Source organism: Urocitellus parryii, chromosome 7 (genome assembly GCF_045843805.1).
Source record: "Urocitellus parryii isolate mUroPar1 chromosome 7, mUroPar1.hap1, whole genome shotgun sequence".
Lineage (NCBI taxonomy): Eukaryota > Metazoa > Chordata > Mammalia > Rodentia > Sciuridae > Urocitellus > Urocitellus parryii.
In genome coordinates this window covers 120,931,603-120,950,905 of record NC_135537.1, presented here as the reverse complement: position 1 = coordinate 120,950,905, position 19,303 = coordinate 120,931,603, and the positions used below count along the sequence as shown (strand labels likewise).

Sequence of the window (19,303 nt, the reverse complement as noted above, 5' to 3'; positions counted from 1 at the left end):
CTCCTGCAGGAGCCTGTGGTGTTGTACTGGCACCACCCGCAGGAACCGCTACAAATTCTAGGGCTGTCCTCTTCACTGTGGGGTCTCCTCCACACAGCGCCACAGGCCCCACTTGTACCCATATGGTCCTACGAACAAGAACCACCTCAGGTGAGAAATGTTTGTCCTATTCAAGGACAATCTGTGGCAAGTATTTGGAGTGTGGTATTCTGAGGGTAATGTAGTGTTACAACTTAAAGTCACTGAATTTCTTTGGTCTTCAGTTTCTTTGCCAGTGAACAAGGGTTAGAAGTACTAAATGAGGCAGCATTTTGGATGGGGGGACTTTGTAAAGTAAAAGTGCTACATTATGTGTGTGTGTGTGTGTGTGTGTGTGTGTGTATATATATATATATATATCTAGAAATATCCATTATGCTTGTATGTTCATATGTAATATATATAATATAAAATATAAATAATTGATCCATGAAGAAGCAGCTGTCTAACCATAGTGATTCTCAACTTATATTTTGAAATCTTATTTTAGTATATTGTTTGTTTATTTTTTCTAGAAGCTTAAGTTTTATTTTTGAACTTTGGGTACCAGTATTTCTTTTCTATTTGAAAAACATTAATATTATATTTTCAAAATAATGTTGCTACACTCATCCATAGCAACCGTGTTCATAGGAAGTGACACATTATGTTTAGATAGGCTAATATATTTTTATTATTATCCATATTCTATAAGTAGTTTATTAATAGAGAAAATAAGAAAGTATTTAGATTGGACTCAAAGTCAGTATATAATACCATCATATATATTGTGCTTTGTGTTATTTAAGTTCTCTTATTCTAAATAAGTTGCTAATCAGGATATTGCTATCAATAAAAGAAGATAGGTAGAACTAAAATCTTAGTTTTATAAATATTTATAATTTTATACGATAAGTAAGAAAATGCCATTTTAAAACAGTAACATTTTATATCTGTTAATTGTAGTGACATTTTTAAAAACTTAATGCCCAGTCTTGTCAAGCTTTAGTGGATATGTGCTTACAGCTGCTATAGAAAATAATGTGTCAATTCTTAGGAAAAGCTGTAAAAATGCTTATAATATTCATCTGGTAATTCCTTTCTTGTTTATAATACCATTATTGAGTATTTATCACATAGAAGTCATTTGAAAGAAGGAAAAACTTGGTTAATTTCATTGCAGTGATATTTGTAACATGAAAAAAAATCAGAAATAGTATAAATGACTCCAGATTGTAAATTACTATACATCTATTGAATCTTATAATTATGAAACTGATGGAGCAACCAGGAAAAATGTTTATGGTACAAATTTTTTAGAGTAGAATATAAGAAAACTAGCTCTGATATCTGTAAAATATACACATAGACAAGGATTGTAAGTGAACATGGAAAACTAAAAACTATTCGTATGGTAAAGTTGGGTGGGGATAAGGGACTTTTGTTTGAACTTTATTACTCAGTAGGTTTTGTTCAGTAAATAAGAGGAGCAGTGGGTGTAAAAGCCCCTCTGTGACCTAACTCAGGACGCTGTGCTGTGTTTTATGTTTCCTTGCAGTGGGGTCCAGCAGCTCAGGAGGCTCTCTGTGCTCTGCAAGTGGCCGTGTGTGTGTGGGCTCCCCACCTGGCCCGGGCTTGGGCTCTTCCCCACCGGGAGCAGAGGCAGCTCCCAGCCTGAGATATGTGCCTTATGGTGCTTCACCCCCCAGCCTAGAGGGGCTTATCACTTTTGAAGCCCCCGAACTGCCAGAGGAGACACTGATGGAGGTAGAGAAAAGACTACAGTGGTGTGTTAATATAATGTTGATATGATGTGAGTGTTCTAGTGGTGACAAAAGGATAAAATAAATTGAGCAGTTCTGAAATTATGCTCCTCCCCCTGCCCCCATACTGGGAACATGAACCCAGGGGCATTCTATTGTTGAGCTACATCCCCAGCTCTTTTTAAAATTTTTTATTTTGAGACAGGGTCTTGTTAAGTTTTTGAGGCTGCCCTTGAACTTCCTGCCTTAGCCTCCCAAGCTGCTGAGATTACAGACATCCAGAGGCACTCAATCACTGAGCCATGTCCCTAGCCCTTTTTTATATTTTATTTAGAGACAGGGCCTCACTAAGTTGCTGAGGCTGCTTTGAACTCGTAATTCTCCTGCCTCAGCCTCCCAAGCTGTTGGGATTACAGGCGTGCACCACCATGTCTGCTTCTTTCTTTTCTATTTGAAAAACATTAATATTATATTTTCAAAATAATGTTGCTACACTCATCCATAGCAACCATGTTCATAGGAAGTGACACATTATGTGTTCTCAATTTTTTATCCAAAGTTTATTTACTATTTATAATATTTTGAAGCATAATCTGTGTCCTAAAAAGTAAGCTTTTATTCTCAAAGTTTTCTTTGATAAAAATAAATAGGCATAATTTATTTATTATTTTAAATTACAAATTTTAAATTTTAAAAATAAAACATCATTTATTTATTTGGCACTGGGGATTGAACCCAGGGGCACTTAACCCGTGAGCCACATCCCCAGCCCTTGTTTGTATTTTTTTAAGTTTAGAGACAGGGTCTCACTGAGTTGCTTAGGACATTGATAAGTTCCAGAGGCTGGCTTTGAATTCTCCGTCCTCCTGCCACAGCCTCCTGAGTCTGGGATTACAGGCGCCCAGCTAATTTAAAATTTTTAACAATAATAGTAAACCAGTAATGACATATTTTGTTCATTAACAAAGTAATATACCTGCCAAATGGACTGGATGCTCATGTTTATAGATTAGTACCTTTTCTCTGTGGGTCCACTTCTCCAGAAAAGAAACATATTGTATATAACCTGAAATATGTGAGCGTAAATCCAGAACCAGAGTATGTTTTATGATTTCAGAGCTGTGTATGCTTAGTTCCTCAATCCTGACTCAAGGAAAACACTCTGTAGGATGATGTGTCTGTCCTCAGTCCCTGAATGCCTGAGGTCTTAACTTAGCCTGAGGTTTAAATTAAAATGATCAACTTTCTGGACCAACTAAAGAGCAAATTTTTTCTCCATTTAGGATCTCTAATATTAATATTTTGTATGAATAATAGCTTTTCACATAAAAATTACAAAATATTGCATGCAAATTTTTAGTAGTGATTTTGTGGTAGTAATTTTGAAAGTGTATCTAGTCCAATCTAAAGTTGGAAAAAATAAACTTGAGTATTTTTTTTTTTTTAGTCTACATCCAATTAGACATAAATTACATTCCAGTACATGTTTGAACATGTTGGAGCATATAGTTGACAATATGCTGTCACAGAGCAGAGAGACTCAAAAATTGAATGGTTTATTCTCTTGTATCTAAGAAAACTATTCTCTTCTTTTAATCATAAAAGGAGAGTAAGTTATTCAATTAACTTTTAGGCCATGCTTAAGATTTCAAAATACATTTACAACTAAACAAAAATCTCAAAGCAAAAATTGACTACATATTTTAAAATTACAGCATCCCTCAGATTGCTGTTCTATCTTCCTATGCTCCTCTCTTTAACTAACTGAAAAGAACACAGAAAATTAGAGCTTTGGTATTAGGAATCTACTATTGACTGAAAAATCAACAGAAACTAAAATAACAACTCACTGAACTATGAAGAATTGTGATTTAAGAGCTGGGCATACTAGCACATACCTGTAATGCCAACTACTTAGGAGGATTCCTTGAGCCCAGGAGATAAGAGATGACCTGGGCAACATAGCAGGGATCCCATCTCAAAAAATTTAAAAAAGTGATTTTAGTGTGCAGAGTATCCTTGCATTTAATTTTTTTTTTTTTTTTTTTTTGGTACCAGAAATTGAACTCAGGGCCTCACATAGACTAGGCAGGTATTTTCCTACTGAGCACTGATGAGATTGTATCCTCAGCCCATTTTTAAAAATTCTGTTTTGAGACAGCGTTTCATAAGTTGCCCAAGCTGGCCTCGAACTTCTGAACCTTTTGTCTCACCCTCCCAAGTAGCTGTCCTTGCAGTCTTGATATCTGTTTTGTCGTGAATATATTGATTTGATCTTTTTTTTTTTTTTAATTCTTTTGTTTTAATTCTGGTAAAAGCACAATGTCTTGCTCTTTTTGGAGCTAACTTATGTGAGTGCTCTGAAACATACATAAACACTTGCACAAACCCACATTGGTTTCATTTTTGTTTTCTTACCAGCTTTTTGAAATTTAAAAATGTCAATTTCCTTTGATTATTCTGACATTCATAAGTATGGAAAAACACTACATATAGAAAAACTACAGTCAAGCTTTCTTTTTTCCTGTACTGGGGATTGAACTCAGGGCCTAAGCAAGCACTCTACCAGTGAATTGCATAACTTTATCTCCAGTCCTTTTGTTTGTTTGTTTCTGAGTTATCCAAGCTGGCCTCAAACTTGTCTTCTTGCTTCAGCCTCTCAAGTAGATGGAATTGCAGGTGTGTGCCCCCATACCCAGCTATATATAGAAATTCTTTATCTAGAATGTTCTAAGACAGTGTCTTTGCTGCAGCGAGAACACACAGATACCTTACGCCATCTGAATGTGATGCTGATGTTCACGGAGTGTGTGCTGGACCTAACAGCTGTGAGGGGGGGGAACCCTGAGCTGTGCACATCTGCAGTGTCCTTGTACCAGATTCAAGAGAGTGTGGTTGTGGACCAGATCAGCCAGTTGAGTAAAGACTGGGGGTACGTGCCACCGCCTGTCATTTTATTGCTATATTCATGCTTTCTGTAACCTTGTGCCTGAGCTGCTGGCATTGTCAGCTACTGAAGGTCAAATATTATTAAAATCTTCAAAGGAATCTCTAAGTTACTTCATTGTGTAAGATGCCACTATATGAGCCAAGAGAATTTTATAATTTTAAGCCTTGCCTTTATTGGGAGATGGTGTGGATTTTTATCTGAGCATTTCTATTGTAGTCAAAGTTCACACATCTGTCTTCATGTCAAATCTTCTCCCTTCAGGGGTTATATTTGCATTAAAAAACTAGGAGGAGAATATGCTTATAGAAAGGATATTTGAATGGTGGCCTGATATTAGAGCCCCAAGTCTGGTGGGTTGGTTCTCAAGGTAACTCTCTATTCCTGTCTTCCTGGTACAGGCGGGTAGAACAGCTGGTGTTATACATGAAAGCAGCACAGCTGCTTGCAGCTTCCCTGCATCTTGCCAAAGCTCAGATCAAGTCCGGGAAGCTGAGCCCATCCTCAGCCGTGAAACAAGGTATGGCAGCTGTGGCTTTAGGAGTCCTGGAGTTCGTCCCTTCCTGTCCAGTGGAGAGAGAGGCACTATGCTATTCAGTATCCTAATAGGGAAAAAGATGCTGGTGTTTTGTTTTTGGTACATGTATTTGATACAGAAAGGTTGTAAGGGCTTTATTTTGTCATTTCATACTGAAATAGAGATCATAGAACTGGATTTCTGATCCTTCCTTTCAGTGATCATATAATGTTACTTTCCTTAAATCATCACAAAAGGTGTGTGTCACTGTGTCATCATTTCTAGAGGAAAATTAAAATTAGTTCTCATCTCAACTTTTTTTCCAGTTGTCAAAAATCTGAACGATCGGTATAAACTCTGCATCACCATGTGCAAAAAACTCACAGAAAAGCTGACTCGCTTCTTCTCTGACAAACAGAGATTTATTGATGAAATCAACAGTGTAACTGCAGAGAAACTCATCTATAATTGTGCTGTGGAAATGGTAAGCTTTTTTAAGGTTTAATATTGTATAGCACGGCAGTACTTATCTCTAAGATTATCTTTTGAATCCAGAGTATTGTAATTATTATTGTGATAACATCCTACAAAAGGAGGAATTGAAGTTCTCTAACATTTTTTTTTTTTTGGTAGGGGGAGGGTATTGGGGATTGAGGGTACCAGGCACTCAACTACTAAACCACATCCTCAGCCCTATTTTGTATTTAATTTAGAGACAGGGTCTTACTGAGTTGCTTAGTTCCTCTCCATTGCTGAGGCTGGCTTTGAACTTGTGATCTTCCTGCTTCAGCCTCTCAAGGTGCTGAGATTACAAGCATGTGCCACCACGCCCATCCTTACCAACATTGAAGTAACATTTAATATAATTTATTTAATGAACTTCCTTAAGTCTGGCTACCACTTTTGATAAAATTCTCTTTTCTCTTTTTATTTTTGTGGTATGGTGATTAAACCCAGGGCCTTGTGCTAGGCAAGTGCTCTATCACTGCATCACCAGCCCAGAATTTTTTTATAGCTGCTGCTAAACTTTGCTAAGATTAGGCATGGTGTCATCTTTTAGTAGTTTGCATTTAAAAGCATTAACTGGACTTGTTTCTACATTTTCTATTATTTAAGAAATTTTAGCTTAGTAAAACTGTTAGAAAATATACTGCTTTGTTAACCAATATAAAAATTCATGGGCACAGATTCCACTTAACTGACCTTATTAAAGTATAAGCATCAAGTAAAATCTACTTTTCTAATTGTCTGGTTATAATATCAAAAATAATTTGTTTTCTTTCTCTACTGGGGAAAAATTGCTCTGAAGCATAGATAAAAATAGAAGCTATTAAATAAGTGATTAAGTGGGGAAAGTTTATTTTTGACTAATCTTTTTTTTTAACCATAGTAATGTAATTGATTTTACCTATTTGTGTACTTTGAATTGTACTATTACTATACTCTTTGTCTTATTTCAAAAGCCATTAAAATGAATAGTCACATGAAAATAACAAGAATATAAAATGACAGGAATAATATATATTTTATTGTTCTAAACTGTTGATAGGAATAATATGCATTGTATTACTTTACACTGAATTAAGAGTTCATAAGGCCACTGAAGAGAGTGTTTCTGATGAGGATGCATTCTGTTATTCAGTATTCTTAACAGGGAAAAAGATCCCAGCTAATGAGGAGATCTCAAGTTCAGGGCCAGCCTGGGCAACTTAGTGAGATTCTATCTCCAAATAAAAAATAAAAAGGTCCGGAGATGTAACTCAGTGGTAAAGTGCCCCAGGGTTCAATCCCCAGCAACCTCCCTCCCCCTAAAAAAAGACTTTTTAAGAATTTTGTGCCCAGAAAAATGTCCTCTCATAAGGAATTATAATGCTTCTTTCCTTTCTGATAATAACAGCCCTGTAACTTAAGTAGGTTCTTCTTTTTGCCTAGTGCTTAGGAAGCTTAGAGGTATCAACAGTTACATTTTAGTTATATTTTTCTCTTTCGTTTTCATGGCTCTGATTTTCTTTATCTATTTTATTTGGTTGACTGTAAATATCTTTAAATTATTTTTTGAAAGAGCATATTAACAATTAGAATACCAGATTACTGAGAGTTCTGGCATTTAGTGATCAAAGAGAACATAAGAATGCTGTTGGGAAAACCCGTATGAATAACTACCATTCTCTCTTTCTGCAAAGACCTCTTCCCACCTTTCCCATTACTCAGCTCATTCTTGCTCCTCTTTATAATTCAGCCTAAACATTATCTTCTGGAGGCTTCCCCTAATATCCTCTTGCAGGGTTAGGTGGACTTCCTGTGTATTCTGTACCATCCTGATGCTTTCTCCTGAAATAAGACTTGTCCCTTAGAATTAGAAATGCATATTTTGGCCCGGCATGGTAATCCCAGCAACTCAGGCTGAGGCAGGAGGATCTTGAGTTCAAAGCCAGCGTCAGCAATGGAGAGGCCCTAAGCAACTCAGGAGACCCCATCTCTAAATAAAATACAAAAAAGAGCTATAGCTGTAGCTTGATGGTCAAGTGCCCCTGGGTTCAATGCCTGGTACCAAAGAAAAGAAGAAATGCATGTTTTGCAGACTTATGTCTTGCTTTAGACTGTGAGCACTCCTTTATTTATATGCTGAGTGCCTGGCATTAGTAGGTGCTCAGTAATTATCTATGAATGAATAACTACACATACCTGAAAATTCTTTTGACTAGACTTTTAACATCATTTCATCATATTACTGTAACAATCTTTTAATGAAGTTTACTTTAAGTAGCTCATCCTGATGAATCTAAATTCTGTATAGTTTAGTAGGCTATAGCATTTCATCAAAATGTGTTAATTTTAGGTAGATGCTATTTAAAAGCTGCATTGCTAAGATAAATTTGTATTTTCTTGGAAAATTTGAGAATTTTTTGTTGACTGGTTCCAGGTTCAGTCTGCAGCCCTGGATGAGATGTTTCAGCAGACTGAAGATATTGTTTATCGTTACCATAAGGCAGCCCTTCTCTTGGAAGGCCTAACCAAGATTCTACAAGACCCTGCAGATATTGAAAATGTACATAAATGTAAGCTGACCTACACAGTAGTCTTCCAGTATCTACAGTTTTGCTTTCCACATTTTTAGTACCCAAGGTCAACCAAGGTGTAAAAATATTAAATGGAAAACTCAGAAACAAACAATCCATAGTGTGATAAATTGCTCCTTCCCTTTGTCCAGCCTATCCATGCTATTAGATATGCCACCCACCTTTTAGTCACTTAGTAGCTCTCTTGGTTATCAGATCTCTTGTCTTAGTATTGCAGTGCTTATAGATAGTTTGTTACTCTTGATGCTTTCAGGCATTCATTGGGGGTCTTGGAATATATCCGTTGGGGATAAGGAAAGACCATTATATTTATTGATGGCAATTTAGTAGTCTCTTGCAGTATATAATAAAAACAGGTTAGGGGGATGCTGGGGTTGTGGCTCAGTGGTAGAGTGCTTGCCTAGCACACATGAGGCACTGGGTTCAAACCTCAGCACCACATAAAAATGAAATAAAGATATTGTGTTTACCTATAACTAAAAAATATTAAAACAAAAGAGCTTAGGGATTATAAACATACTGCCTAGGTTGAATCTTGGATTTCCAAACTTGAGTAAACCATTTAACCTTTCTATTGTCTTATTTTCCTTATACTATATGATGCGGATAGCAATGCCTACCTTGCAGAGTTGTGAAGATTAGAGATTATGCGTGTAAATTACAGATGGTTTTTAGATTTCTACTCTGCATCCCTTTTTAGCAAGTGTGTGCTCATGTATGTAGGAGAATGTTGTTTTTATTGTTGAACATAACACTCTTAAGCATCCTGGGCTTAGTGACTGAAGAATCCTATAAAGAGCCTATGTATTGCAGATTGATACTGTATAGAATATGTAATGGAGAATGTAATGGATATGTACTAGAGATGGATGGGATTCCAGGGGATATTACTACTTATCAGATATAAGACCAGCAATCTGATTTTCAAGGAGAAGGTGATGTTAAAATCCAAATGTTCTCTATGCGATGTGCTTCTCTGAATTTTACCGCTAAGTTAAAAATCATATATCTAAACTATTACCAGATAGAAGAAAATATATTCTATTACCTTCCGGGAAAAGATTGAAAAGAGACAATGATTCCAATAGAGTTAGTGATTTTTTTCCCCTTAGTTGTTCTTTCCTTGGTTTTGAAAATATAAGTACTTTTAATTCTGATTTTTTAAAAAAATTATTTCTAGATAAATCTAGTATTGAAAGAAGATTGTCAGCACTCTGCTGTAGCACTGCGACTGTGTGAGAAGCAGGCATGTCCATGGACCGGCGTGGGAGCATGAGGTGATACATTTGAGATTACAGCTTGGTTCTGTCACCCATCCCCAGGAAACTAGTTTAACTGGTGACTACCAAAGAACAAGCAGCAATTTCAAAAAGGAAAAACAATCCAAAAACTACATTTGTAGAAAATCTGCCTTACTGGAGAAGATACTCCCTTTTCCCTTTTTCTTTGTAGAAACAGAAGCAAGAGTATTCCAGTTTGCTCCCTGTTTGAACTTGGTAAATAAACATACCTTAGAACTAGAATTATCATTTATTCTTATGGATAATTAAACATGAAATAAGGCAAGTGGCACTTCACTCAGTTCATAGAGCAATGTATGAAATGCCATGTGTTTGCTGAGGTGTACACAAGCAAGAATATACACCTCGTCAGACAGTTTGATGTTTGGGGTGAGTTTGTCTGAACCTGAGCATGCATCTTTCAACAGCTCAGGAAGAAATAGTTTAAGAAGAAGCAAAAGATGGCTCTTGGAAGAAATTTTGAAATCTTCAATTTGATCTAGTATGGACATTCGTTAATTCTTCCAAAATCTTTCATATTGCACTAATTTATTAAAACAACTGTGTATTGGATTTTGCAATTCAAAACTAACTGAAGGCACAATGGACTTGTTTAAAGTATTTTACTTGATTATATACATATACTCTTTCCAGAATTCACATGTAATCACTATTGAACTTTTAAATGATCAAAACTTGTGTTCATGTGAATCTTTGCATTTTTTATTTGTTTATTTACACCTACAGATCTTCTTAGTAATATTTTGAGTTGCTGATGTTTACTTTGTTTGCATTTTTCCTTGTGCATGCAAAATGTGCATTGATGCCTGTGACTTTAGGTTTATTAAAGAATAGGTTTATTTGGACAGTATTAGAAAAACTATCATGAATCAAGAGATACTCTTGAGAATTTTCATAGGGCCAAAACAAAGTTGGTGATCAAAGGCTTGTTAGTGATGTGGAGTTTCTACATGAAGTTAGTGAAAAATTAGGTTTGTTTTCTCTTAGGAAAATGGCAGCTCTCTCCAGCCTAACGTGTATTTTTAATGTTAATCTTGACAGTTCACCAAATAGCTTGTAATGGAAAAGCAGGCAGTTAACATCCTTTTAGTAATGTTTCATACATTGTATATTATTTGGTTTCTTTTACTTACCTGCTTGAATACTTGAATAAACCATTCACCAGTTTTAATCCTATTATTTTAAGCCTTTTACATAAAATATTTTGAACTGACAGTGTGCAGAAGCTCTTCAGCATTACTCTAATTTTAATGTACTGATAAAAATAAACAAACATGGATTTCCTTTACTTTGACAAAGTAATGTAATTTCTACTTTATTTATCTGTATGAAATTCCAGCAGTTAATTTGAACATTTATTTATATGATGTTTGTATTTTTAGGTCTTTAATACAGTGTCTTTCTACCTCTCATTTGTAATTGCATGCGTTATTCTTGAAACTAGTTAAAACTCACTGAATTGTTGTGTAATAGCCTTTTTATTATTACCTATACAAAAGTATATTAAGGTAAAATAAAACTGACAGTGTTTCTAGGTTACAGTTGGGTCCATATTAAATGGTCAAGGCAGATACTTCCTTAGTCTGGGGACTTGGTCATTAAGGTCCTTTGCCACATCCCAGGATTTCCCAGGATTTAAGATTCTTGGTGACTGTATTTCAGGCTTCCATAAATTGATGATCACTTCCCCTTCTTGCTTAGTGATACTGTATTTTTGTATAATTTTTAGAGTTTACACTTTCCTCCATGTTCTCCCCTGTATTATCTCAGTTGATCCTCTGTGTGGGTGGGTAGGGTTATTCTGCCCCCTCTCTAACTTTTTTTAAACACATGATGAAACAGGTTCAAAGAGGGTAAGTGATTAGTCTGAAGTCAGGAACTAGGAAAGTGGTCAAGCCATTCTTTGTAACTTCCAAGTTCTTTCTTCTTCCTCTTGTGTAGTCAAGGTCTTGTTATTGTTAGTGTGTATGAAACAGTGAACTCTCAACAGCAGAGAACAAACTGTAAATTTATGAGTAATGGTTCTGATTATATTTCCATTATCAAGGCTGATTGTTTTAAGAGATTTTTGCCTTGATTATAGCAATAATAATAAACAAGTGCTTTATGTTTCCATGAGTATTTTTTAATTTCTTTTTTTGTTGGGGGAGGGTACTGGGAATTACACTGGCAGGGGTACTCACATTGAGCTCTATCTCCTGCTCTTTTTAAATTTTGAGACAGGGTCTTGCTGAGTTGCTCAGGCTGCCCTGAAACTTATGATCCTTCTGCCTTAGCCTCCTGAGTAGCTGGGATTACAGGTGTGCACCTAGTGTATTTTTAAATTTCATATCACCTATTTCTTTTTTTAATTGATTTAAAAAAAATAAATGACAGCAGAGTGCATTACAATTCTTATTACATGTACACAGTATAATTTTTCATATCTCTGTATATAAAGTATGTTCACACCAATTCATGTCTTCATACATGACCTTTGGATAATGGTGTCCATCACATTCTACCATCATTGCTAACCCCCTGCCCCCTCCCTCCCCCTCTGCCCTATCTAGAATTTGTCTATTCCTCCCATGTTCCCCCTCCCTACCCCACCTATTTCATGAAGTAGAAAAAAATGGCAACATTCAAATTGGTCACAGTGATGCACAATTTTAATCCTGGAGACTTGGGAAGTTGAAGCAGGAGAATCACAAGTTTGAGACCAGCCTCAGCAATTTAGTAGGACCTTGTCTTAAAAAAAAAAAAAAAGAAAGAAAGAAAGAAAGAAAGAAAGAAAGAAAGAAAGAAAGAAAGAAAGAAAGAAAGAAATGACTAGGGGTATAGCTCACCGGTAGAGCACCTCTGGCTTAATACTTGGAAAATTGTGGACCATTACAGATGTAAATAGAGGAATTAATCATGAATTTGCTAGTTAGCTATTCCTACTCTTAAGATTTATTTTAACTGTCTCCTATACTGACTGGTCTTGAAGATCTTGATATAGTTATTTCTCACATCCCTGTGTTCCCTTCCTTCCACTGAGAGGAATAACCAGACCAGGAGGAGGCTATTGTTAAGGCATAGTGCCAGCAAGGGTCATAAGGAGAAAGTTGAATACTATACAGTGGACGTGAGGACATGGGAGTTGTGCTTCCAAACCAATATATCTGACACGTCTGGGTTCCTGTTTCGGTTCAGTTGTCCTGAGACTGTTTCATTTCAGGAAGGATGGTATTTCTCCCTCCAGCTCACCTCTGTGCTGGCATTTGCAGTAGCTTCTCTTGTGGTCTGAGAATATTGTGTTTAAAAATGGCAACATTCAGGACTGGGGTTGTGGCTCAGTGGTAGAGGGCTCGCTGAGCATGTGGGATGCATTGGGTTGGATCCTCAGCACCACATAAAGAAATAAAGATATTGTGTCCAACTACAACTAAAAAAATATTTAAAAAATGGCAACATTCAAACTGGTTACAGTGATGCACAACTATAATCCTGGAGACATGGGAATTTGAAGCAGGAGAATCAAATTTGAGGCCAGCCTCAGCAACTTAATAAGACCTTGTCTCAGAAAAAAAAAAAAAAAAAAAAAAGACTGGGGGTATAGCTCACTGGTAGAGCACCTCTGGGTTAAACCCCAGTGACAGCACTCCTGCTGCCGTATACATGGTGGCGACACCCAGTTTTGAGTTTTGATCATTTTAGTTAAGAGAAATAACATTCAGTGAAGGCTGATGACTTATTTCCTATGATCCAGTGCTTCCTGGTTCCCACAAAAGGAGCTTTTCTGTCCTCACTAGAGTCAGACCTAGCAGCAGCTCAGGAGGAGCTAATGTTAGGGTCAGGCTGCCTCACTGTCCAAGGATAAAGAGAAAGTTGAATTGGACTTGCTGGGCATGAAGGCATGGGCTCATATTACTTAAAAATCCTTGAGGTGCTGTGTAGTGTGATTGGAGCACAGGCTGTGTTGGAAAGCTTCACACTTCTAGTCACACTTGTAGTCTCTGTAAGCAATTTTAAGTTTTTTTTTTTTTTTTTCTGGAATAAAGAAAGGTCAATTGGTGTTTCCATAGAAAAGATTACTTCACAGGGAGCAGCTACTGCTCAGAGAACTTGATCTTGTCACACCTGATACCTGCATCTTTGAAGCATCTGCATCCACTTCTAGGTGGCTTTAGACCATTTTCTTCTGGACCCTTGAAGCTGTGTAGTCCTATGACTACATAAGGACCTTCCCAGGTCACTTTCTTGTTTATCAAAGCCCTTGAGATACTGTCCTTGAGGGGAGACCCAGTCAAGATGATATCTTCCTTATCTGAATTGGGAAAGTATCAGAAATGATCCCTCTATAAAAGCATTGTATACAGGAAAACTCTACTAAAAAAAAAAAAAAAAGAAAGAAAATCACAGCATTTGTGCTAGAGGTGAAGGCAAACTTATAAGGTGGATTCACCAATCAGAACAAACAGCAGAGGCTGATCTCTTGCTGCCATTATGATCTTGTGCAGTCTACAGCAGAGGCCCTGATGGAGCGGTGACTGGAGTAAGGATCAGCCCAGGGAGCCCTGGCCCTGTTGTCCTGAGTGTGCTGTACAAGGGCATTACCTGTAGGATCTTGTTTTTTGTAGAAGCCCTTGTGGGGAGCCATTCTCACACGTGACTGGGCAACTCCCGGTTTGGGTCTGAGGTGCTCTGGCTAAACTGTGTTGGAGCTTTCCCGACCCTCTCCTGGTGCAAGAGCCTGTCCGTGTGGGGGTGTGACTTGACCACTGACCCTGGGGCCAATCACTGACCCTGACCTTGGAGTGCTGCCCCCCTCAACCTTCATTGGATGGAATTCTCCCCTGAATTTCTTGTTCCTCAATAAAAGGCCACTCCCTGGCTTGCTCTCTCTCTCTCTCTCCTGTTAGCCCTGAGTAATCCCTGCTGCCCTACCGGGTGGTTCGATGTGACAGCCAGAGGGGGAGCCGTCTCGGACCTGGTCATAGAAAAAGGTAACTGAGTCTGTGTGTTTATTTCGATCTCACTAGCTAACTTTTATGCCAAGAACCTCTTTAATGAAACCAGTGCGCTGGTCGCATGGTGGAAAGCCCTCTTAGCCCCATTTTCATATACTATAAAGATCTTCATTATTTGATATATCCTTTCTTGACAGCTCTCCTAGTGCCTCCCAGAGTGGATCTGGAGTAATGGAGACTGTTAGCTTTCTATTGCTCTAAAATACCTGACAAGAACAACTTGGAGGGAAAAGTTTATTTTCGGCTTATGGTTTCAGAGGTTTAGGCCATGGTCAGCTGGCTCCATTGCTCTGGGCCGAAGGTGAGTCAGAGCATCATGGCAGAAGGGCATGGTGGAGGAAAGCTGCTTATCTCATGGCAGCTGGGAAGCAGAGTGTGTGAGGAGCCAGGAACAAAACATATACTCCAAAGGCATACCCCCAGTAACCTAACTTCCTCTAGCCAGGCCCTGCCTGCCTATGGTTACCACCATTTGTCCAAATTATCAATTCATCAAATAGATTAATCCACTGATTAGGTTCAAGCTCTCATCTGATCATTTTACTACTTTCATTAACACAGGAGCTTTTGGGGACATTTTGTATCCAAACTACAACAGGGCTTTTAAGCCCTGGGCCAGATGGGCCATGGGCTTGGCAGGGCAGACCTGTCCAGGGTGATACTGCTCCACGCAGCCTGCCTGCCTCTCTGAGACAGTTCTGCTCTTGCACTGTTAACTTATACCTTTAGGAGATGCCAGCTTGAACATTTGCCTATTGAAAACTACATTCTACAACTTTAGGATTTCTTATTTCTTTCTTTCTCTCTCTTTTTTTCCTTTGGTACTAGGGATTAAATGTAGGGTCTCACTAGGCAAGTGCGGTATCGCTGAGCTACACCTGTGTGCCACTTTATGGCTCACACAGCTGACTGGGGGAAGGCCAATTCCAGACCTTTTCCTTCCACCTCTCCTTGCACATGCAAAATCCTCCCAGCTAAGCAGGCTGAGAAGAGAAAGTGACAGAAAGCAGGAGGTGGCTGTGACAGAGTGGACCTGGTGGCTCGATTCTGATGTCAGCCTCCTTCTCCTGTGAGCCAGGGGAGGCAAGGACTGAAGGACTGAACACTATGCTCCTTTATTTTGAGACAAGGTCATGCTTAGTTGCCCAGACTGGCTTCAAACTTATAATCTTCCCACTTCAACCTCCTGAGTAGCTGGGATTACAGGTGTACAGCACCACATCTGCCTCCTTTGGGGTTTCTGTGACTCAATTTGACAACTTAGCTTAAGGGGTTCATTTGGTCTTTAGCTCTGCCCTGTTCAGCTGTGTGTCCTTGGGCAATTTTTTTAAACCCTTCACATCTGTCAAATTGAGGAGTTTAAATCTTGAAGAGTTCCAATCTTGAAGAGCTGGTTGGTGAATTGAATAAGTTGATGAACATAGTTATTTGAACAACACCTGGCACAAGTAAGAACCTAGTAATGGCTGCGACTGAAGTAATTGTCATCTTTTTGCTCATGTTTTCAATTTGTTTCAGGAACAGGTGAAAAATAATTTGCTTTGCATTTGTTTGTGGTATGTCCTGGACTTTGTGCTCTACCCGGAGCTGCTCAAACGATTAGTTCTTACAGGAAAGTCACCTTTGTGCTGTTTACCCATCCGCCACCCCAGTTTCAGGCGTTCTCTGAGTTACTTTCTTTAGGTCAATTTGGTTTTGGTTTGTGGTACTAGAGATTGAGCCAGGGATGCTCTAACACTGAGCTATATCCCCAGCTCTTTTCTATTTATTTTTTTTTAATTTTTTTTAGTTTTAGATGGACACAGTACCTTTATTTTATTTCTTTATTTTTATGTGGTACTGAGGATTGAACCTGTTGCCTCATGCATGCTAGGCAAGCACTCTACCACTGAGCCACAATCCCAGCCCAGCTCTTTTCTATTTTAAAATAGGATCTCATGAAGTTGCCAAGACTGGCCTTGAAGTTGTGATCCTCCTGTCTCAACCTACCAAGTAGCTGGATTGCAGGTGTGCACAAATGCACCCGACTTTGGGGCTGTTTTAGTGACATGCTTATATCAGTCTAACATTCATTACTTCATTGGATCCTTACACCAGCCCTTGTTCATTTTACAGATAGAAAAAGCAGACCTGAAGAATCATTTCCCCAAAAGAAAAGCCACACAGATGGACAGTGGTGGGAGCAGCCACTGTTGGGGTTTGGACCCTCAGGGGCTGGGCTGAGAGTGCTGAGCACAGTCTACAGCCTAATGCTGACTCACCCTTAGAAAGCCCCATGCTCACTCTCCTGTCTTCTAACACTTTCTGATGATATATAGGAAGAGGGGAAAGAAAAGCTTTATGTTATTTGGTGCCCAGATATCTCCTGTTGGTGCCATCTAATGCTTAATGGAAGGCAGCCAGAGCTCAAGAAGCAGGTCAGGATCAACAGCTCTGTTCAGCCCACTCGGATCTCGATCTGGAGCGCAGGAGCTGTAGGTTTCAGGAATTATCCTGCATCTAACAGTGAAATGGCTTCTGGGACATGTTAATAAACTTGGGCATTTGGTTGACCCACTTTGAGGCTTTCTTGTATGCCTGCTTGCTTGTATTTACATGTGGTGGTGGGGTTGAGCAGCAGGGAGTGGTTTCAGCGGGAAGGGGAAGAACCTCCACAGCCCCACCACTGGGAATAGAACCCAGGGGCTCTCTACCCTTGAGCTACAATCTTAGCCTTTTTTTTTTTTTTTTTTAATTTTGAGGTAGGGTTTTGCTAAGTTGCTAAAGATCTTGCTGAGTTGCCCAAGCTGGTCTCCATCTTGTGATCCTCCTGCCTCAGCCTCCCAGGTTTCTGGGATTATAGGTGTGTGCCACCATGCCAAAATACCTTCCAGGTCATAGGCCACATCATATAAAAAAAAATTGAGAGGGGCTGGGGATGTGGCTCAAGCAGTGGCACGCTCACCTGGCACACGTGTGACCCGTGTTCGATCCTCAGCACCACATACAAACAAAGATGTTGTGTCCGCTGAAAAAACTAAAAAATAAATATTAAAATTCTCTCTCTCTCCCTCCCCCCCCCTCTCTCTCTCTCTCTAAAAAAATTAAGGACATGTCCGGTCTGAGCAGCAGAGCAAGGAGAGATTTATTATAAAGGGAAAGTACACACTTGAGACTGGGAGTGTGGGTGAGCTTGGAGAGAGTGAGTCCTACTATCTTAGTCTGGGGTTCCCTTTTTTTTTAGTGGCACATTATAATTATGCATAATAGTAGGCTTTATTGTTATGTATTCATTTGATCTGATTCTAACATTTATGGAGTAGGTAGGAGGCTGAACTAGAGGTGGAGTTAGCAGGGTGATGCAATTTTGTGTCCGTTTTCCTTGGGGTCTTTCCTTGCCCTTGCATATTTTAATCATGGTACTTCCTACATTGCATTTGTCATTAGCATCTTAAATCTCTACCCAGGGTTGTGCCCTTCATGATTATAATGAAGGTAGGGTCATTTCTTGGTCACCAAAGTATCTAATGCACATTCCCAGTAGAGGAATGGCTCCTGTAGGTGCCTTTTGGTTGTCCTGTGGTCTTGTTTTTCTATCAGTTAGTCACCAAGTTGTGGGCAAGGACACAGGTGAAAGGACTGGGGCAGGATTGCTCTTGAGTTATTAATTTTGCATTCCAAGAATTTGTGGGTGGTTCTCTTTTGGGATTCAGTGTCCCTAAATTCCTATCTTAGACTGACGTTTTTGTTTTTTTGGTGCCAGGGATTGAACTCAGCGACATTCAACCACTGAGCCATATCTCCAGCCCTATTTTGTATTTAGAGACAGGGTCTCACTGAGTTACTTAGCACCACACTTTTGCTAAGCCTGTCCTTGAACTATCGATCCTCCTTCCCCAGCCTCCCAAGCTGCTGGGATTACAGGCATGTGCCACTGCACCCAGGCAGACCAAGGTTTTTGATATAGAATATTGACCAGGAAGTGATGGGAGATACTGACATATGTGATATTGTGAAATATGTATCTGACCTTTATTCCTCTTTGCTGGCGTGTAACTCCTAAAATCCTTAGACTCTCCAAAGTAATGTGACTTGTGAGCATGGTGAGGCATACCTGTCATCCCAGTGACTCTGGAGGCTGAGGCAGGAGGATCTCAAATTTGAGGTTAGCTTTGTCAATGTAGCGAGATTCCATCTTAAAATACAAAGGACTGGGGGGGGGGTGTGACTCAGTAATAAAGCACCCTAGGGTTCAAACCCTAGTACCACAAAAACCAAACAAAAAAATGTCTTTTTGTATATTAATGAGTTGACTGGTGGTGGGCAGTCCCTAAAAAGCTTCAGAGTGGGGAATAGTCCCCCCCAAAAGCAAAGCAGGATTAGAAGGTTAGGACTTTCAGCTCCACTCAGGAGCTGGGAGGCTGAAGGAGTGGGAGGCTGAAGGTTAAGTTGATCACCCATGGCCAAGGATGTAATCAACCTTGCTTCCATAATAAAGTCTTCATAAAAATGCAAAAGGAGTATGGAGAAGCTTCCAGGTAGTTGAACATGTGGAGGTTACTGGAGAGCAGTGTTCCTGGTGAGGGCATGCAGGCAGGCCCCATGGAAGAGTTGGTGGTTTCTACAATAGCAGCCTGCAAGTCCCTGAAAAGTGACTTCAGCAATGACTATCAATATGACACCCACACCAGGGGATTTCTTAGG

The 19,303-nt window shown here is 39.0% G+C and overlaps 1 protein-coding gene across 2 annotated transcripts in view; it reads left to right on the top strand.

The window, feature by feature from the left end:
• The window catches only part of Ulk2 (unc-51 like autophagy activating kinase 2), a 104,886-nt gene extending 93,166 nt beyond the window's left edge, over nucleotides 1-11,720 (top strand). For both annotated transcript variants that reach the window (XM_026411357.2, XM_077800673.1), the window contains 7 exons: nucleotides 1-150; nucleotides 1,577-1,785; nucleotides 4,535-4,713; nucleotides 5,130-5,248; nucleotides 5,572-5,729; nucleotides 8,169-8,304; nucleotides 9,506-11,720. In XM_026411357.2, the coding sequence (XP_026267142.2) occupies nucleotides 1-150; nucleotides 1,577-1,785; nucleotides 4,535-4,713; nucleotides 5,130-5,248; nucleotides 5,572-5,729; nucleotides 8,169-8,304; nucleotides 9,506-9,564 (1,010 nt within the window). In that variant the 3' untranslated portion in view covers nucleotides 9,565-11,720. The remainder of the gene's footprint in view (nucleotides 151-1,576; nucleotides 1,786-4,534; nucleotides 4,714-5,129; nucleotides 5,249-5,571; nucleotides 5,730-8,168; nucleotides 8,305-9,505) is intronic.
• Nucleotides 11,721-19,303: the final 7,583 nt, after the last annotated feature.